We start from the raw sequence: 22,076 nt of genomic DNA, 5'->3' as shown, positions 1-22,076 counted from the left end.
GCCCAGGCTGGTCTTGAACTACTGAGCTCAAGTGATCTTCCTGTCTTGGCCTCACAAAGTGCTAGGATTACAGGTGTGAACCACCGCATAATATATATTACATGGCCCTATATAAGTTACATAAATGTTTTCTAACTTTATGTCTTCCACAGAGAAATGGAAATTTCAAAGACTACTATAAAAGTCATACCCTATGTTTGTGTGACTGTCTAGGATGCAGGTTGCAACTATAAAGGTCATAGCCTATGTTTGTGTGACTGTCTAGGACACAGGTTGCAAAATTGCAAAAATACTGTGGATTTTAAAGAACAATAAATGTTGCAAGTCAATTTTTAGTTTTACAAGAGTTGTAAGAGCAAAGCTCTGTATGATTTCAGTTGAAATGGTGCATGGAGCTTCTATATGGCCCAGTCAGTCAGCAGCCTTCAAGCATGTGACTTGTAACTTTCCTTCTCCCTAAAGACTTCAGTCTGGCCACAGACTAAGCATCTGCCAGAAAAAGGCTACACCAAGCACTGTAGCAACTATGATTATCTTTTTATCTATAAAACTGTTCTACAGCTAAATATTAAAAAGTTTTAAATGTTCTGCTATTGCAATCAAGGTCCCAATTTTTATCATCAATAGAAATTTGGCAGTAAATTCCAAAAACCAGGAAACTATTTCTTTCTTTTATTTATTTATTTTTTTTGAGATGGAGTTTCATTCTTCTTGCCCAGGCTGGAGCGCAATGGTGCGATCTTGGCTCACCACAACCTCTGCCTCCTGGGTTCAAGCAATTTTCCTGCCTCAGCCTCCTGAGTAGCTGGGATTACAAGCACGTGCCACCATGCCTGGCTAATTTTGTATTTTTAGTAGAGACGGGGTTTCTCCATGTTGGTCAGGCTGGTCTTGAACTCCCGACCTCAGGTGATTCGCCCACCTCGGCCTCCCAACGTGCTGGGATTACAGATGTGAGCCACCGCACCCGGCCTGGAAAGTACTTCTATATGAAGCAACGTCACAGTGAACATAAATAGTTATATAGAAAAAACAGAGATGACAGTAAAATAGATGACTGGAAATAAGACTGTGAACTATAACTTACCAACTACTTCATCATCTGGTTGAAAGAATGATACCTTGCTTCCAACTAAAGAGTGAAGAAAATTAATAGTTAATATTACAAGTTTATTAAATATAATTCTTAACTATTAAAATACATTTTTAAAATCTGTGGATTTGTAAAAAGACTGATTTTGTTCAATTTAGAAAAAAGGACAAAAATGTCAACAACATTTTGATGGTCTATAAGGACTACAGGATATATAGCACTTCAAATCTGGATTCTCTAGATATTTGGGCCATGTGATTGTTGAGACCAGGAGAAGTATGTCTCTCTGCCTATTTAGCTGACTTTATTGTTTTTTTTTGAGACGGAGTTCTGCTCTTGTCAACCAGGCTGGAGTGTGTGGCACGATCTTGGCTCACTGCAACCTCCATCTCCCAGGTTCAAGTGATTCTTGTGCCCCAGCCTCCCGAGTAGCTGAGACTACTGGCATGCACTATCATGCCTGGCTAATTTTGTATTTTTAGTAGAGACAGGGTTTCACCATCTTGGCCAGGCTGGTCTTGAACTCCTGACTTCAGGTGATCCACCCACCTTGGCCTCCCGAAGTGCTGGGATTACAGGTGTAAACCACTGTGCCTGGCCTCTATTTAGCTGACTTTAAGGAAGAAGGAGTAAAGGAAAATAATCTATTCTATAGCTTCTATGATCATTATATTGTTTTCTACTCCTGTGGCTAGCCCAATCTGTCTTTATTTTTGTTGCAGAATCTCATACAACAGGGAATTCTGAGAATGCCGCAGGACAAGCCGCAGACAAAACCCCTCAGACACTGAGTTAAAGAAGGAAGGGCTTTATTCGGCTGGGAGCTTCGGCAAGACTCACGTCTCCAAAAACTGAGCTCCCCAAGTGAGCAATTCCTGTCCCTTTTAAGGGCTTACAACTCTAAGGGGGTCCGTGTGAGAGGGTTGTGATCGATTGAGCAAGTAGGGGGTATGTGATTGGGGGCTGCACGCACTGGTAATCAGAACGGAAGAGAACAGGACAGGGATTTTCACAATGCTTTTCCATACAATGTCTGGAATCTACAGATAACATAACCGGTCAGGTCAGGGATCGATCTTTAACCAGGCCCAGGGTGCAGCACTGGGCTGCCTGCCTGTGGATTTCATTTCTGCCTTTTAGTTTTTACTTCCTCTTTCTTTGGAAGCAGAAGTTGGGCATAAGACAATACGAGGGGTGGTCTCCTCCCTTAAGAAGAGTGACATTAAAATTATTTTGATTTGGGAAATAAATTCAGGTTGCTACCAAGAAGTTTTCTGGAACTTTATAGAAATGATGGCCGGGCATGGTGGTTCACGCCTGTAATCCCGGCACTTTGGGAGGCTGAGGCGGGTGAATCACGAGGTCAGGAGATCGAGACCATCCTGGCTAACATGGTGAAACCCTGTCTCTACTAAAAAATTAGTCGGGTGTGGTGGCGGGCGCCTGTAGTCCCAGCTACTTGGGAGGCTGAGGCAGGAGAATGGCGTGAACCTGGGAGGTGGAGCTTGCAGTGAGCCAAGATTGCGCTACTGCACTCCAGCCTGGGTGACAGAGCAAGACTCCGTCTCAAAAAAAAAAAAAAAAAAGATATAGTTACATTTTCTCTGCATATGTAGAGAAAAAGCCTTGACAATCAGTCAATTCATTTGAGTAGTTTCATTCAAAGAGTTACAAGAGGAAAGGGGAGGAAAAAAACCCAAATATTGTTGAATGCCTCCTTGTGCCCAGCATTGTTGTGTGTTTATACATTTAAACTTCACAATGTACTAATAAGGTATTATTATTTCTATTTAACAGACAAGGAAACTGACATGAAGCAGTGAAGTAAGATGGAAACCTGAATCTGGAAATGGCCCCTTCGACTGGCTCTGTCAACAAAATGGCTCCAGAGTGCATTTGTTGCCACTAGCAAGTAATTCGAAGCCTGGTATTTCCACTTTCAAGTCTTTCTTTTGGAGTTTGCTTCTTCTTTGGCTCCCTCCTGTGCCATCATCCCCAAATCCTTCTGGCTTCGGATTCACTATACTTTTATCTTTCCCTTCTACTGCTGATCCCTGTCCTCCTAAGGTCACTCTGACTCTTTTTTTCTTGGTTTCTTTCATACTCCTCTTCTTTTAATTGACCCTCAAACAGTGCATTCCAAAGGGTTCTTTGTTTACATCTCTCCTCCTTTTCTACTCTCTCCCTTGGAGAACTCATCAACTCTATTATTTCAAATACAACCTACATGGCAACATTTCTCAAATATATACTTTCCAGCATAGAGCTCTTACCCTTGAGCTTTAACTCATTTAGTTGCTTACTAGATATTGCCAGTGAGATGTCACTTAAGTTCCTTGAACTCAGTAAGTATAAATCTAAATTCATAATATTCCTCCAAATTGGATCATCTTCCTTTATCAAATGTTGGTTCTAATTCAAGCCTGAACCAGAACTCTGTAAGCCATTCCTGGTTCTGATCTGTTTTTAATTTCCCAGGTCCTGCAGACTTTATTTCCTCAATATGTCTTGAATCCATCCCTCTTCTCCACCTCTGCCACCACTGTTGAGGTTATGGACTTTGCTGTTTCTTGCCTCTTGGTCTGCAACCCAACCAGTCCTCTTGCCTTTAGACTCGTTTGCCTCACATCCACCCTTCCTTCAAATGCCTACTCTAATAATCTCCCTAAAATACAATCTGATATCTAAGGCTCAACCAAAGGTCTAGCCCTTGCCTATCCTTCTGCTTCATTTTTGGAAGGCAGGAATTAGTGTTCACATCATCATGAAAGTATTTTGTGCAATATCTTTTATTCTGCAATATTTGAAGGATAATTTTTTTTTTTTCTTTTTTTTCTTTTGAGACAGGGTCTTGCTCTGTTGGCTCAAACTCCTGGGCTCAAGCGATCCTCTCACCTCTGCTTCCCAAAGTGATGGGATTACAGGTGTGAGCCACCAAGCCCAGCCCAGGAGGAGAATTTTCTTGACAAAATGTTTCTCTGCTACCAAGTACCATACCCTTGACGCCCGCCGAGGACTTTATCTTGCTCTAGCAATACCAAACTCTTTGTAATTCTTATACACATCCCACTTTCACTTGTTTGTCTTTGTTCATAATATCCCCCCTGCTGGGTGTGATTCCAACCTGCTTGCCCCTTAAGATTTGGACATCTTACTCCAAGAAGCCTTTCCTGTTTCTTCTGGCCGGGTTAAGCAGCTTTCTTCAGAGCTTACATAATAATAATCTGCTCATGTGTGTATTTGTCTCTCCCCTAGAGAGTGAACTGTTTAAGGGCAAGGAGTTCGTTTCACTTATATCCTAAGCAGTTAGCAATTGCTCATTAAATGTAAAATGAGCCGGGCGAGGTGGCTCACGCTTGTAATCCCAGCACTTTGGGAGGCCGAGGCGGGCGGATCACGAGGTCAGGAGATCGAGACCACGGTGAAACCCCATCTCTACTAAAAATACAAAAAATTAGCCGGGCGTGGTGGCGGGCGCCTGTAGTCCCAGCTACTCAGAGAGGCTGAGGCAGGAGAATGGCGTGAACCCGGGAGGCAGAGGTTGCAGTGAGCCGAGATCATGCCACTGCACTCCAGCCTAGGGGACAGAGCGAGACTCCGTCTCAAAAAAAAAAAAAAAAAAAAAAAAAATGTAAAATGAATGATCATCTGGTTATTATACTTATTTTTCTACAGTCTGAGAAAAAAAGAAACATAATTATCATTTAGCTGTGTCAGAAGATTACATATATCAAATCTATTATACGTTAAAATCACAGGTAAAACTCAAATATACTCTAACATACCTTAACACATTTATTCATTCGCATAGGAGGTAAAAGCAAACACACTAATCATGAACCACCTGTTAGTGAATATTAAGTATAGGTCTATTTAGAAATAAATTATATTAAATGCCTGATATAAGGCTTACTGTTCTGTATGTTAAGATCATTATTTCATCATAAAAAGACAATATTGGTCATTCTATTCAATATATGATTACTTGTGGATTTAAATATATAACCCCTATTTACCACACTGTAATAAGCTCTCCAATTATAAAATACCAATTAAGTCCTATTTTTCTTTTCAATTAAAAAAAAAAAAAAAGGGCCAGGGATGGTGGCTCATGCCTGTAATCCCAGCACTTTGAGAGGCCGATGTGGGCAGATCACTTGAGGTCAGGAGTTTGAGACCAGCCTGGCCAACATAGTGAAACCCCGTCTCTACCAAAAAATACAAAAATTTGCCAGGTGTGGTGATGAGCGCCTGTAGCCCCAGCTAGTTGGAAGGCTGAGGCAGAGTTGCTTGAATCTGGGAGGCAGAGGTTGCAGTGGAGCAGATATCATGCCACTGCACTCCAGCCTGGGCGATAGAGTGAGACTCTGAAGAAAAAAAAAAAAAAAAAACCAAAGAAGCTAGACAAAGCCAGGCATAATGTCGTGTACCTGTAGACCAGGGGTGTCCAATCTTTTGGCTTCCCTGGGCCATACTAGAAGAGAAAGAATTGTCTTGAGCAACACATACAATACACTAACACTAAATGATCGCTGATGAACCAAAAAAAAAAAAAAAAAAAAAAAAAACACGTAATTTTTTTTTTTTCAAATTAATTAATTAATTTTTTTTTGAGACAGAGTCTTATACTTGTCACCCAGGCTGGAGTGCAGTGGCGCCATCTCGGCTCACTGCAAGCTCCACCTCCTGGGTTCACGCCATTCTCCTGCCTCAGCCTCTCCGAGTAGCTGGGACTACAGGCGCATGCCACCACGCCCAGCTAATTTTTTGTATTTTTAGTAGTGACAGGGTTTCACCGTGTTAGCCAGGATGGTCTCGATCTCCTGACCTCGTGATCCGCCCGCCTCGGCCTCCCAAAGTGCTGGGATTACAGGCATGAGCCACCGCGCCTGGCCAAAAAATCACATAATGTTTTAAGAAAATTCACGAATTTGTGTTGGGCTGACTTCAAAGCTGTCCTGGGCTGCATGCTGGTTAGACAAGCTTGCTGTAGACTTAGCTACTCAGGAAGCTGAGGCAACAGGATCGCTTGAACCCAGGAGTTAAGGCTGTAGCTATGATCAGGCTGGGCAACACAGACCTTGTCTCTCAAAAAATAAAAATAAAAATAAAAATAAAAAAGGACATTTTCATATAATTAAATTTAAATTTGAAAGGTTGTATATAATTTTATGTACCAGTAAACCAATTAGCTACATTTAATCTCTTTTACCTAGAAAATAAATACATATACTCACATCTGTATACTTACCATCTAATACAATTCCAGCAATTTCTCTCCCAACAGGAAATAAATCCTTTTTCATCTTCATTTCTGCCAGAAGCTAAATCATGACAAAGGCAGTTAACACACTACTGTCAGAAGAAATCCTGGACTCTATTATATATGAGGAAAGTGAGAGTAAAAGTCAAATCACAGAAAGAGCAAATATGGTTCAAGTTTTGGAATTGAGACAAAGCAAATAACTTCACAAAATAGGTTTCTCTGAAGGCTAGGAAACCAAGAATTTACTGAGGCATTAGTTGATCTGCAGGACTTAGGAATGAATATTATTATTCAAATTACCATTAACATCCTTTGTTTAACATCTTTACTCTGCCAAATATGAAGGGAAATTATGGCCAAAACATTTCTTGGTTGGCTAAACACTATCAGTCATCTTATTCAGGTGAAGGGAGGGTAGTCTGGAGAGAAGACTGTTGAATAAGGGGGTGTGGCCAATGAGAACAAAGGGTTCTCCATTCCTATACCCTTTAAAATCACCTGAGTTCTCAAAAGCCTTGGGTTAGGGAGTGGGTGAGAAGTAGTGATGGATATTAACAGGTAATCTGCCATATAATTTCAGATTCATGGTGATTGGAGTTTCTTTTGGTTAAGGCTAAATTTTTAAGAGATTGGTATTTTATTAGATTGTGACCAAATTAACTATAAGTACTTGTCTTTTGAAGTAACGGTATATATACTGTGTTTAAGCCTGTGGTTTAAGCTCCTGGCAGTTAACACTACAGATGCTGAACGTATTTGTAGATACCATAATATTTTAGGAACAGTAAGTAAAAAGAAATTGAAATAATTCTCTTCTATATTTATTTTTCAATTTTCTGATCTCCTGTATTGTATACTTGATTGTCAGAAGTCTCTTTTTCAATGTGGAACATTATATTTTTCTTAAGATGTTCATGCAACACTCTTATAGAAGTACTGGGTGTTTTACAGTATTTCTTTTCTTTTTTTTTTTCTCAGATGGAGTCTTGCTCTGTCGCCCAGGCTGGAGTGCAGTGGCTCACTGCAACCTCCGCCTCCCAGGTTCAAGCGATTCCCCTGCCTCAGCCTCCCGAGTAGCTGGGACTACAGGCACGTGCCACCATGCCCAGCTAATTTTTGTATTTTTAGTAGAGATGGGGTTTCACCATGTTGGCCAGGATGGTCTTGATTTCTTGACTTCGTGATCCGCCTGCCTCGACCTCCCAAAGTGCTGGGATTACAGGTGTGAGCTACTGTGCCTGGCCACAGTATTTCTTTTATGCACATTTGTATGGAGTTAAAACTATGGTTTTAGCAATTGCATCCTGGCTCCTTCACTTACCATAAGCATTTTCTTACATTACCCACACAGTTTTCATAACCATTATGCTTAACAGATGTGCAATATTTCATTCAACTGATTTTACCATAATTTAGTATTTATTTCTGTTAGACAAGGAGATTATTTCTTAGACTTGGATTTTAATGGATTTTTCCATTTTAATAAAAGCATCTGAAGACAGAAGTCTGCAGACAAGGTCTAGTACTAGTACTCTTGTGAAAAGACTTCAGGGATCCCACTAATGCATTTCTCAAGTCACGCTCATGTTGCAGAGTTGCCCAATGAAAGCCTATACCTGGTCTGTAATTTCCTAAGTGTGACTTTATCAAAGAAGACTTTTAGGTTCCTAAAAATTATAGTGACATTAAAATCCAATAAGTTACAAGTCATGTAAACTATGGCATTAATCCCAAAAAACAAAACAAAACAAACAAAAACGGAGTAAATGGACCTACTCAATTTACCACGGCACATTTAACCACAGTTTATTTACCACTGAAAACATTCTATGTATTTCACGGTCAATAATGAAAGATTACTGCAGGGTAATGCGAGGTAGAGATGTATGTTTATGAGAGAGCGACACAAAAAGAAATGACAAGAAAAATATGAACCATAACTAATGATATTAATTAAATATCTAATTGGTAGCTAATAAACTGATTAGGTTTCTAGTTTCTATTTTATTATTTATTTCTTCCTTAATAATAAGCTTTGTTAATTATAAACTCTGTTTTTTGCAATGTAAAGGAGTTTATAAAATATTATAAAATATTTATATTATTTCTATTTTCTTATAAAATATTTGTATTTTCATATAAAATACGTAACTTCCATCAGACTAATAATGTCCCTTATATAGAAATATACAAAAGCACACTAAATTTTTTCCCCTAGCTGTTCTATTCTTCTTTTTTTTTTTTTTTTGAGACGGAGTCTCGCTCTGTCACCCAGGCTGGAGTGCAGTGGCGCGATCTCTGTCACCCAGGCTGGAGTGCAGTGGCGCGATCTCGGCTCACTGCAAGCTCCGCCTCCCGGGTTCACGCCATTCTCCTGCCTCAGCCTCTCCGAGTAGCTGGGACTACAGGCGCCCGCCACCACGCCCGGCTAATTTTTTTGTATTTTTAGTAGAGACGGGGTTTCACCGTGGTCTCGATCTCCTGACCTCGTGATCCGCCCGCCTCGGCCTCCCAAAGTGCTGGGATTACAAGCGTGAGCCACCGCGCCCGGCCTGCTGTTCTATTCTTCTAAAGATGGTAGGCCGGGCGCAGTGGCTCATGCCTGGAAATCCCAGCACTTTGGGAGGCTGAGGCAGGTGGATCACCTGAGGTCAGGAGTTTGAGACCAACCTGGCCAACACGGCAAACCCATTTTTACTAAAAAACATACAAAAATTAGCTGGGTGTGGTGGTGCGCTCCTGTAATCCTAGCTACTCGGGAGTCTGAGACAGGAGAATTGCTTGAACCCAGGAGGCAGAGGTTGCAGTGAGCTGAGATTGCACCACTGCACTCCAGCCCGGGCAACAAGAGCGAAACTCCGTCTCAAATAAAAAAATTAATAAAAATGAAGATGATAATAAATTCTTCACATTGAGAGGTCAGTTATCATTATATTTATACACTAAGAAACTCTCATTTTACTTTGTGCCATAATAAAAGAACCAATACCTTTGTATTTATCTGGCTCAGAGCACAAGCTTTAACTTGAAGTTTCACAAAGTTATCCTCTGTAACAGGAAGATTTTCCTAGAACCAAATGATAACAAAACAATATGTTATTTTACACATTCCTATGAGAATATGTCTTTATGCTGTGAAAATTTTCACATGTAATTAAACAAAATTAAACAGACCCTAAATCTCACAGCTAATTTTAACAACTATAAGTAATTATAGAAATGTATATAACAAAAAAAGAATAAAGAAAATTTGGGGGTACAATTTTAAAAAAGCTTTCGGATATATATTTTTAAAAGTACTCAAATAACAATACGGATATATGTGTAGACAATAAAGTTAGGATAACAAAGTAAAGCAGCAAATACTGTACTCCTTTATTTCAACCTAAATAATCTCAGAACGTCGGATCTTCACATTTACAGGGATATCCTTAAACACATATACACATAACATATAACCTTTACTAATTTTTTTTTTTTTTTTTTTTGAGACAGTCTCGCTCTGTCACCCAGGCTGGAGTGCAGTGGCATGATCTCCGCTCACTGCAAGCTCTGTCTCCCAGGTTCATGCCATTCTCCTGCCTCAGCCTCCAGAGTAGCTGGGACTACAGGCACCCGCCACCATGCTCAGCTAATTTTTTGTATTTTCAGTAGAGATGGGGTTTCACTGTGTTAGCCAGGATGGTCTTGATCTCCTGACCTTGTGATCTGCCCACCTCGGCCTCCCAAAGTGCTGGGATTATAGGAGTGAGCCACCGCGCCCGGCGGGACTTTACTAATTTTTAGAATTTTCTTTTTTTGTTGGTTTTGTTTTGAGACAGGGTCTCGCTCTGTCTCCCAGGCTGGAATACAGTAGCGAAATCACAGCTCACTGCAGCCTCAACCTCCAGGGCTTAAGTGATTCTCCTGCCTCAGCCTTCCAAGTAGCTGGGGTTACAGGCATGCACCACCACACCCAGCTGATTTTTAATTTTTTTGTAGGGCTGGGGTATTGCTGTGTTGCCCAGGCTGGTCTCTAGGTCCTGGGCTCAAGCAATCCTCATGCCTCAGTCTCCCAAAGTGCTGGGATTAAAGGCATAAGACATAGTGCCCAGCCCTTAAATTTTCTTAATGCTATAAGTGAAATTCTTTTTTAAAAACATAATTAAAAAAAATAGAGATGGTGTCTTGCTGAGTTGCCCGGGTTGGTCTTGAGCTCCTGGGCTAAAGTGATCCTCCCGTCTTGGCCTTCCAAAGTGCTGGGATTACAGGTGTGAGCCACTGTGCCCAGCCAGTGAAATTCTTTTTTCCTTTTTTTTTTTGAGATAGAGTTTCTCTCTGTCACCCAGGCTGGAGTGCAGTGGCGCAATCTCAGCTCACTGCAACCTCTGCCTCCCGAGTTCAAGTGATTCTCCTGCCTCAGCCTCCTCAGTAGCTGGGATTACAGGCATGAGCCACTATGCCTGGCTACTTTTTTTTTGTATTTTTAGTAGAAGATGGGGTTTCACCATGTTGGCCAGGTTGGTCTTGAACTCCTGACCTCAGGTGATCTGCCCGCCTCGGCCTCCCAAAGTGCTGGGATCACAGGCGTAAGCCACTGTGCCTGGCCAGCCAGTGGAATTCTTTAGCGTCCTTTATTCAACTCTTCCTTAACATGTGCCTTGGGCATTTCATCATGCCCCATGGGATTCTGGGGTCAACATACCAATGCAATTGAACCTAATTATCCCTCAGATTCCACTTCTAGATAGAAATTCAAAGGCAAGGCCCGGCATGGGGGCTCACGCCTGTCATCCCAGCACTTTGGGAGGCCGAGGCAAGTGGATCGCTTAAGGTCAGGAGTTTGAGACCAGCCTGGCCAACATGATGAAACCTGGTCTCTACTAAAAATATAAAAAATAGCTGGGCATGGTTGCGCATGCCTGTAGTCCCAGGTACTTGGGAGGCTGAGACAGGAGAATCACTTGAACCCAGGAGGTGGAGGTTGCAGCGAGCTGATATTGTGCCACTGCACTCCAGCCTGGGTGACAGAGCAAGACCCTGTCTCAAATAAAAAAAAAAAAAAAAAAAGAAAAATAAAGAAATTCAAAGGCAAAAATAGTCCAAATTCAGACACTCAATGTCATGCACCTATATTATTAAATATCAGCTCCTCTAAACAACTGAACCTGGTACTAATAATTAAATCAGTCTCCTCTACCCGATATGCCCACAATTAGATGAAAAGCTGCCCAAGAATAGCCACTTATATAGCCTCTCCTGTGATGTATCAAAGGGATTACTGTGTTTTGTCACGAAGACAATCCGAGAACATCTTTTTAAATCTCAGTTTTGACAAAACTTGGTGATAATATGAAGATGTTCGATAATATTGGTGAGTTTGTGAATTTTACTCATGATTTTGTGAACCTGGAGATGTTTCTTCCCAAGAGCCAATCAACCCCTGACCCTCATTTTGATCAATGATAGAAGCCAAGCTGTCTGAAACACAGACTCCTGGCCTAATTGTTTTTGTTTTTTTGAGACAGGGTCTAGCTCTATCACCCAGGCTGGAGTGCTGTGGTGTGAACATGACTCACTGCAGCCTTGACCTACACAGGTGGGTGCCACCATGCCCAGCTAATTTTTTTGGTAGAAATGGGGGTCTCACTTTTTTGCCCAGGCTGGTCTTGAACTCCTGGGCTTAAGTGATCCTTCTTCCTCAGCCTTCCAAAGTGCTGGGATTACAGACATGCGCCACTGTGCCTGGCCTAAATGTTTTAGGAGTTAGTGACAGATAAGAGAGAAAACTGGATTGTGTTCAAGATCAAAACTCTCATAATTATTATGAAATACTGATTTACATATAACACTTACTTTTAATCCCTAAATTTACGGAAGAATGATTTTGGCTTGCCACAAATCTTTCTAATAATCACCAATACTGTATATGAAAATTCTACTATCTATGCTTAAAGTAATAAAAAACTTGGTGATAATATGAATATGAGTGATCATTTAAAACTTAGTAAATCAGGTAACTTTGGCACTCTCTGAAATGTGTATGGAAAACAGTATTTTTCCACCTCTTCCATTTCACGTATGAGACACGGTCTTTTTTTTTTTTTTTTGAGACCGAGTCTTGCTCTCCTGCTCAGGCTGGAGTGCAGTAGCGCGATCTCTGCTCACTACAAGCTCCGCCTCCCGGGTTCATGCCATTCTCCTGCCTCAGCCTCCCAAGTAGCTGGGACTACAGGCACATGCCACCACGCCTGGCTAATTTTTTGTATTTTTAGTAGAGACAGGGTTTCACTGTGTTAGCCAGGATGGTCTCGACCTCCTGACCTCATGATCTGCCTGCCTTAGCCTTCCAAAGTGCTGGGATTATAGGCGTGAGCCACCGCGTCTGGCCGAGACAAGGTCTTTTCTGAAATATGGCTACTTTCTGGAAACTTACATTATTGTGGTATTCAGAACACATTGGGTTACTTTCGCAACATGTAATACTATTAAGTTTGTTCTGTCTTTCTAATACCTTTTACACTACCACCCTGAGGAACTAAAAACTCTTTTGCAGCAATTCTTTTAAAAATATTTTTTAAAGTAAGGTAGTGTAATGCCTCCAGCTTTATTCTTTTGGTCAAGATGGCTTTGGCTATTCAGAGTCTTTCGTGGTTCCATACGATTTTTAGGATTATGTTTCTATTTCTGTGAATAATGCCACTGGCATTTTGATAGGGATTGAATTGAATCTGTAGACGGCTTTGGGTAGTATGGACATTTTAACAATATTAATTCTTCCAATTAATGAACACAGACTATCTTTCCACTTATTACTGTTCTCTTCAATTTCTTCCATCAATATTTATAGTTTTCATCGTAGAGATATTTCACCTCCTTGGTTAAATTTATTCCTGAGCATTTTATTTATTTATAGCTATTATAAATGGGGTTGCCTTCTTAATTTCTTTCTTTTTTTTTTTTTTTTTTGAGACAAGTCTTGCTCTGTTGCCCAGACTGGGGTGCAGTGTCAAGATCACGGCTCACTGCAGCCTTGACCTCCTGGGCTCAAGTGATCCTTCCGCCTTAGCCTCCCAAGTAGCTGGGACTACAGGTGTCAGCCAGCATGCCTGGTTAACTCAAAAAAAATTTTTTTTTGTAGAGACAGGGTCTCCCTATGTTGCCCAGGCTGACCTTGAACTCCTGGGCTCAAGTGATCTTCCACCCTCGGTCTCCCAAGTGCTGGGATTATAGGCACCTGGCCTTTTAATTTCTTTTTTAGATAGTCTGCTGTTGGTACAGAGAAGTACTACTCGGCCGGGCGTGGTGGCTCACACCTATAATTCCAGCACTTTGGGAGGCTGAGGTGGGAGGATTGCTTGAGCCCAGGAATTCGAGACCAGCCTGGGCAATGTGGCGAAACCTGCCTCTAGCAATAAAAAAAAAAAAAGTTAGTCAGACAGGCATGGTGGCACACGCCTGCAGTCTCAGTTACTCAGGAAGCTGAGGTGGGAGCTGATGCTGGGGGAGGTTGCAGTGAGACCAGATTGCACCACTGTATTCCAGTGTGGGTGATGGCACAAGACCCTGTCTCAAAAAACAACAACAACAACAACAACAACAAAGAACTGCTACTGTTTTTTTTTTCTTTTAGATGGAGTCTTGCTCTGTTGCCCAGGCTGTAGTGCAGTGGCACAATCTTGGCTCACTACAACCTCCGCCTCTCGGGTTCAAGCAATGCTCCTGCCTCAGCCTCCCGAGTAGCTGGGACTAGAGGCACACGCTGCCACACTTGGCTAATTTTTTGTATTTTTAGTAGAGATGGGGTTTCACCGTGTTGCCCAGGCTGGTCTTGAACTCTTGAGCTCAGGCAATCCACCCACCTTAGCCTCCCAAAGTGTTGGGATTACAGGTGTGAGCCACCGCACCCGGCCTCTTACTGATTTTTTATCTTGTATCCTGTAACTTTACTGAATTCATTAATTAGTTCTAACTGGTTTTTGGTGGAGTCTGCAGGGTTTTCTACATATAAGATCACGTCACCTGCAAACAGGGATGGTTTGACTTTCTTCTTTCCAATTCGAATGCTCTTTCTTTCTTTCTCTTGCCTAATTGCTCTGGCTAGGACTTCTAGTATTATGTTGAATAAAAGTAGTGAAAGTGGGCATCCTTGTCTTGTTCCAGATTTTAGAGGAAAAGCTTCCAACTTTTTCCTGTTCAGTATGATGTTAGCTGCAGGTTTGTTATACACGGCTTTTATTATATTGACATATATTCATTCTATGCCTAATTTATGTAGGATTTTTATCATGAAGGGATGTTACATTTTATTATATGGTTTTTCTGTATCTATTGAGATGATCAGAGGGTTTATGTCCTTCATTCTGTTAATGTGATGTATCACATTTATTGATTTGCTTATGTTGAACTATCCTTGCATCCCTGGGATGAATACCACTCGATCATGGCCATCAGGGAAATAGATATCAAAACCATAAGAAGATATCCCCTCATCCCCATTAGAATGGCTATTATCAAAAAGACAACAAGTAACAAATGCTGGTGAGGATGTGGAGAATGGGAACTCTTATACACGATTGGTGGTCATGTAAATTAGCATAGCCATTATGGACAAAAATATGAATGTTCCTCAAAAAATTAAAAATAGAGCTACCAGGCTGGGCGCAGTGGCTCATGCCTATAATCCTAGCACTTTGGGAGGCCGAGGTGAGCGGATCACCTGAGGTCAGGGGTTTGAGACCAGCCTGGCCAACATGGTGAAACCCCGTCTCTACTAAAAATACACAAATTAGCCAGGCGTGACGGTGCGTGCCTGTAATCCCAGCTACTCAGGAGGCTGAGGTAGGAGAATCACTTGAACCTGGGAGGCAGAGGTTGCAGTGAGGCGGGATGGCACCACTGCCCTCCAGCCTGGGCAACAGAGTGAGACTCTGTCTCAATTAAAAAAAAAAAAAAAAAGAACTACCATTTAATCCAACAATCCCTCTCCTGGGTATACATACATCCAAAGGAAATGAAAGCAATATGTCAAAGTGATATTTGTACCTCCATGTTTACTGCAGCACTATTCACAATAGCAAAGATATGGAATCAACCTAAGCATCCATCAACAAACTAATGGATAAAGAAAATGTGGTATATATACACAACAGAATACTATTCAGCCACAAAAAGAATAAAATCCTGTCATTTGTGAAAATATGGATGAATCTTGAGAATGTTGTGTTAAGTGAAATAAGCTAAGCACAGAATGACAAATATTATATGATCTCACTCAAATATGGAATCTAAGAAAGTTGATTGCACAGACACAGAGAGTCCAATAATGGTTATTAGAGGCTGGGGAGATTAAAGGGGTGGGAGCTGGGTACAGAGGTTGGTCAACAGGTACAAAGTTACAGGTAGATGGAAGGAATAGGTTTTGGTGTTCTGTTGTACAGCAGGGTGACTATAGTTAACAATGTATTACATATTTCAAAATAGCTAGAAGAGAGGATTTTGAATGACACAACAAAATGGCAAGTATTTTACTGATGGATATGCTAATTACCCTGATTTGATCATTACATAATTTATACATGAATCAGAACATCACATGGTACCCCATAAATATGTACAATTATGTGTCAATTAAAAACAAAATAAAACTTAAAAATAGTTAAACTACAATGTGAACCACCATTTTCACATAAAATTTAAAGGAACGTACTGTAATTTGAGGAGTTTCATTTAAATAACTTTTGTTCATTAAGTCTCACTGAAAAAACACATCATTTAAAAGTGGGTTTATTGCATATAAAAATACACTACTTTAATGATTAAACATTTTTTCTTACCTTTTCTTGAAATACAAATGTTATTTCTTCATCTGTGGAACTCTGTTGGAAATATAAGCCTTTCATAGTCACCTAAAAATAAATATATATACATGAAATAAAATAACAAGTCTTCCAGACTAAATGTAAGCAAAAATGGAAAAACAGTGCTAGCAAAGGATAAAATGACAACTACAAATGCAGTTTTCAAATAAGTAAATTTAGAAAATCTTTCACAAAGTGATCAAATAAGAGAATATGCAACACTCACTGGGCACCTGTCTTACTGAGAATGGGTTTACAGTTCAACCTTTTACTACAAAGGCAAACATGCTTCATTTTACTTTCCTATGCAATAAAAAAGATTACTTAAAAGAAGCCTTATCATGGCCAGAGAAACTCAATTTTATTTACCTTTTATTAAATTTTCCTTTAATTACCATTTATCAAAGGCTTTCAAAGTTTTAAAGATCATTAGAAAGGAGAAAGCGAACAGCCAAGACACTGGTTGAAAATTGTGGCCCTAATTCTTTTGTATCAGTCTATAAACCACTTAATGGAAGTATTTAAACTTATAGCCAGGCGCAGTGGCTCACGTGTGTAATCCCAGCACTTTGGGAGGCCAAGGCGGGCGGATCATCTGAGGTCGGGAGTTCGAGACCAGCCTGACCAACATGGAGAAAACCCATCTCTACTAAAAAAAAATTAGCCAGGTGTGGCGGTGTGTGCCTGTAATCCTAGCTACTCAGGAGGGTGAGACAGGAGAACCGCTTGAACCTGGGAGGCGGAGGTTGCGGTGAGCCAAGATCGTGCCATTGCACTCCAGCCTGGGCAACAAGAGCGAAACTCTGTCTCAAAAAAAATAATAAAATAAAATAAATAAACTTATTATTCTGTGAACTTTTTTTTTTTTTTTTTTTTGAGACGGAGTCTCACCCTGTTGCCCAGGCTGGAGTGCAGTGGCATGATGTTGGCTCACTGCAACCTCCGCTTCCCAGGTTTGAGTGATCCTCCTGCCTCAGCCCCCATAGCAGCTGGGATTACAGGCACGCGCCACCATGCCTGGCTAAATTTTGTATTTTTAGTAGAGATGTGGTTTCACCATGTTGGCCAGGCTGGTCTCGAACTCCTGATCTCAGGTGATCCACCCACTTTGGCCTCCCAAAGTGCTGGGATTACAGGCATGAGCCACCACGCCCGGCTCTGTGAACTTCTTGAGGCATCTCTAAAGATTCCACAATTGTTTCTTTAATTTTCAGAGTAATTATGTGGTAAGACTATTTTTTATGCAAATTTTTAAGACTATTTTTTATGCAAAGTATAAAACATAGAAAAGTACATAAATCCTTGAAGCGCATAACTTGTTGAATTTTACAGTGTGAATATGCCCACATCATGGCAGGAAACACATCATCGTACACCTCCAGAAGTTCCCCGTGTCCCCTTCTCCTCCTAAGGAGACCCAATATCCTAAATTTTAACAGCACAGATTAGTTTTGTCTGCTTTTGAATTTTATATAAATAAAACTATACTTTTTAATGTCTGTTTTCTTTCTTTCTATATTAGGTTTGTGAGTCTCAGTCACGTTGTTACTTGTAGTTGTATTCCATTCATTCACACTGCTACATAGTACTCCACTGTATAAACAAATTGCTATTTATCCATTCCACTATAGACACTTGAATTGCTTCCAGTTTGGGGCTCTTAAGAATTGTTCTGTTAAAAACATTCTTGTATATACTTTTTGGTGAAAGTACTATTATTTCGTTTATTCTATGGATGAGGAAAGTGAGTCTTAGCTTAAAGCATGTAGTTGGTGTCTCATAGCACCAGCTGGGCCAGAACTGGGATATAAACGAGGTGCTACTTCTTCCAAAGTCATTACTCCTAACCATGGCATTTAGTGGTTTCCTACTGAGCTGCTAACATTAGATATATCAATTAAAGTTGAATATATATATATATATTTTTTTTTTTTTTACAACGGAGTCTTGCTCTGTCGCCAGGCTGGAGGGCGCAGTCTCGGCTCACGGCAACCTCCGTCTCCCAGGTTCAAGCGATTCTCCTGCCTCAACCACCCGAGTAGCTGGGACTATAGGCACGCGCCACCACACCTGGCTAATTTTTGTATTTTTAGTAGAGATGGGGTTTCACCATGTTGGCCAAGATGGTCTTGATCTCCTGACCTTGTGATCCGCCTGCCTCGGCCTCCCAAAGTGCTGGGATTACAGGCATGAGCCACTGTACCCGGCCTAAAGTGGAATACTTTTAAGAAAATTATTAAGTACCTATTGATAGTTCTGGCTACATAATTTGCAGAGCCTAGTGCAAAATGGAAATGTGGGAAGCCTTGTCTAGAAATTATTAGAATTTCAAGATAGCAGAGCATGAAATCAAGCAAAAGTCTCTTCTGAATCTGAGGTCAGTGAGACTGCATAGGCCATATGTCCATAAAGCCAGCCCTCTGTGTTGAATGTTAGTGGCTCTACTTGGATCCAAATATGTAAAGAGTTTTTACAGAGTGTAGTTGAGCAACGGTTGTTGGTTTCTCGGACGTGATAATCAAATGCTGGAACTAACAGAAATGAATACACATTCAAGATGTATATAGAAATTATGTATGTAGCACGTATCAATGAAGTATATAAAAGCAGGATTAAGCTAGGTTAAATGATTAATTCTAACCCTTTGGCTGCAGAAGGTCTTTGTGTCAATGTTTTTGTTTGGGGGCTGGGGAGAACCTAAGCATGGATACAACATTTACGTATTCCCTCCAGTATTAAATCTAACCTCCTTTGAAGGCTCTCTAAAATGCACACTCATTCTCCCTACTTTACCTTACTGCTTCCACAATGTCCAAGCACATACCCTCTGTCTATCTAGTCAGTATGACTTTACATCATATGGTTACCCCGTCTCAGAGCTTCTAGGCATGGCCTGTTCTCTGACAGAATGCTATAATTTACAGATTCTGCTAAGTAAATAAAGTTCAAGTTCTACCCCTTCTCTGGAATCATCCCCAGTGACACTCACTCCATTTGTTCCATGCTTCCCGATTTCATTACACACTAACGAAACCTTGCTTTATTTATTTACTAACTAGTGGGCTTTCCCAACCATTGCCTGGGAAATATATCCATTATTATTAAATGAAAAAAAAAAAAAAACTCTGTTCCTACTCAGTCTGGAGTTACTAGAACTGCCTTTTTGAGAAGTGAAACAATTACATATCAATGCCTTGTTTTCAAAGCATCTTGTTTTGTGATACTGGAAGCTACTGTTTTCTCTGCCCATTGAATCTTGAAATATATGGCATGTCTCCCAGATAAGCAGTCACATGGACCTTAGACTGTGCCCCAATTTCAAAGACCCTGGAAGATAACTGCTTGTTTGTACCCATAGTATCCCCTAAAACAAATTATATATATATATAAATAAAATAATGGCAATATTTTTAGTCACATCATCCTAAATAGTTTCTCTAAATTAGGTGAAAATTGCCCTGGTTGGTGGAAAAAAGTAATGTTCAGTTGGTCCAATTGAGAATTGTATGGGAACAAAAATATCCTCAAAGTTACAAAGTAAAGAAAGAGAGGTGTTTTTACAAAAGCAGCCAGAAGAAAACTGAGGAAATATTTGTCTTGAAAGCCCCAAAAAAGAATACTGAGTTCCTAGTACTAGGAAAATGGTAGAATGGATGGTATTCAAGGCCCACATGGTTTCCTAGGCAGATTAAATAAAACAGTCTATTATGTAACAAAATTGTATTTCATTTTATTTTTTGTTTTTTGTCTCACATTCTGCCAAGTCTTATGTTATTTAATAAAATTTGTATTGACTTAAAACACATTTGCACATAGGACATAAAAGCATTAAATTTTTTTTTTTTTTTTTTGAAACGGAGTCTCACTCTGTCACCCAGGCTGGAGTGTAGTGGCACGATCTCCACTCACTGCAAGCTCTGCCTCCCGGGTTCATGCCATTCTCCTGCCTCAGCCTCCAGAGTAGCTGGGACTACAGGCGCCCGCCACCATACCTGGCTAAATTTTTTTTGTATTTTTTAGTAGAGACGGGGTTTCACTGTGTTAGCCAGGATGGTCTTGATCTCCTGACATTGTGATCCGCCTGCCTCGGCCTCCCCAAGTGCTGGGATTATAGGCGTGAGCCACCGTGCCCGGCCATAAAAGTATTAAACATTTTATAAAATAAAAATATAAATTAAAATATATAGGCCGGGCATGGTGGCTCACGCCTGTAACCAGAACTTTGGGAGACGGAGGAGGGTAGATCATGAGGTCAATAGATCGAGACCATCCTGGCCAAGATGGTGAAATCCTACTTTAGTCTCTACTAAAAATACAAAAATTAGCTGGGCTTGGTGGTGTATGCCTGTAGTCCCAGCTACTTAGGAGGCTCAGGCAAGAGAATCGCTTGAATCTGGGAGGTGGAGGTTGCAGTGAGCTGAGATTGTGCCACTGCACTCCAGCCTGGCAACAGAGCGAGACTTCGTCTCAAAAATAAATAAAACAAAATATATAATATGACATTTCTAAGAAAAGTCATGTAACTTCAAAATTATAAGTTCTACTATAAATTTTACTATATCAAAAAAGTATGATATAAAACTTTTTGCCCAGAGTGGTGGCTCACACCTGTCATCCCAACAATTTGGGAGGAGGCTGGGGTAGAAGGACTGCTTGAGCCCAGGAGTTCGACAGCCTGGGCAACAAAGCAAGACCCTGTTTCTTAAAATAGAATAAATAAATAAATAAGCCTGGCATAGTGGTGCTCACCTGTAGTTCTATCTAGGCATTGGAGGCTGCTTTGAGCTATAATCACCACTGCACTCCAGCCTGGACAACAGAGTGAAACCCTGTCTCTTAAACATATAAAACTTTTTAATTACAATAAACCTGTTTAAAAATGTAGGCTGATATAGCCTGTGAAAAGCATAGAAATTTTATATTTTTACAGATATATCAGAATTTTAAAATGTTTGAATTAATCCACAAACTGAGGATTATGTTAGTAATACTATAAATTTTTATATTGGCCATACAGTAAACTTACTAAAAAATCTGGAGAAACAAAAATTAAGAAGATAATACCAATTTAGAATAATTTTTAGCAAAAGCAGAACGAGAACTTTGCATAAATTAAACACTTGACTACAAACACTTCAAGAAAGTAGTTAATAAAGATACTGATCTGTTAAGGGATTTCTAAAAAATCAATGGGAAGTAGTTTCAAATGGTTTCACCCTTCTTATAACAGCAACATGAACTCCACCTGCTCCTCTGTTATACTCAATCCCCCAAGAAGCTCATCTATTCTTTTTTTTTTTTTTTTAAGACAGAGTTTCGCTCTGTCGCCCAGGCTGGAGTGCAGTGGCGTGATCTCCTCACTGCAAGCTCCGCCTCCCGGGTTCACACCATTCTCCTGCCTCAGCTTCCCAAGTAGCTGGGACTTCAGGCGCTCGCCATCGCGCCCGGCTAATTTTTTGTATAAAGCTCGTCTATTCTTAATTGTAAATAAAACCTCTACGAACCATTCCTTACCTACACTTTCAGGCCAAAAGTGTTCTGAGCATGAGACCAACCTCAAATTCAACAGACACAAAGCTGGACTCATCTTTCCCCCAAACAAGATTTTGCTGTACTCTAATACCTTTCACCGGGCGTGGTGGCTCACGCCTGTAAGCCCAGCATTTTGGGAGGCAAAGGTGGGTGGATCACGAGGTCAGGAGATCGAGACTATCCTGGCTAACACGGTGAAAAACTGTCTCTACTAAAAATACAAAAAATTAGCCGGGCGTGGTGGTGGGCACCTGTAGTCCCAGCTACTAGGGAGGCTGAGGCAGGAGAATGGCGTGAACCTGGGAGGTGGAGGTTGCAGTGAGCCGAGATTGCGCCACTGCACTCC

General features: G+C 40.7%; 1 protein-coding gene across 5 annotated transcripts in view; it reads right to left on the bottom strand.

The window, feature by feature from the left end:
- The window catches only part of CRYZL1 (crystallin zeta like 1), a 52,537-nt gene that overhangs the window by 26,140 nt on the left and 4,321 nt on the right, over positions 1–22,076 (bottom strand). For all 5 annotated transcript variants that reach the window (XM_055279587.2, XM_055279584.2, XM_063639337.1 and 2 more), the window contains exons 2-5: positions 16,175–16,246; positions 9,349–9,426; positions 6,345–6,417; positions 1,088–1,132 (exon numbers count right to left, since the gene is read on the bottom strand). In XM_055279587.2, coding sequence (XP_055135562.1) covers positions 1,088–1,132; positions 6,345–6,417; positions 9,349–9,426; positions 16,175–16,240 — 262 coding nt within the window. In that variant the 5' untranslated portion in view covers positions 16,241–16,246. The remainder of the gene's footprint in view (positions 1–1,087; positions 1,133–6,344; positions 6,418–9,348; positions 9,427–16,174; positions 16,247–22,076) is intronic.

This window comes from Symphalangus syndactylus, chromosome 5 (assembly GCF_028878055.3).
Source record: "Symphalangus syndactylus isolate Jambi chromosome 5, NHGRI_mSymSyn1-v2.1_pri, whole genome shotgun sequence".
In the NCBI taxonomy this organism is placed as follows: domain Eukaryota; kingdom Metazoa; phylum Chordata; class Mammalia; order Primates; family Hylobatidae; genus Symphalangus; species Symphalangus syndactylus.
The sequence above is the reverse complement of the archived record's forward strand: the minus strand, read 5'-3'. Positions and strand labels throughout refer to the sequence as shown.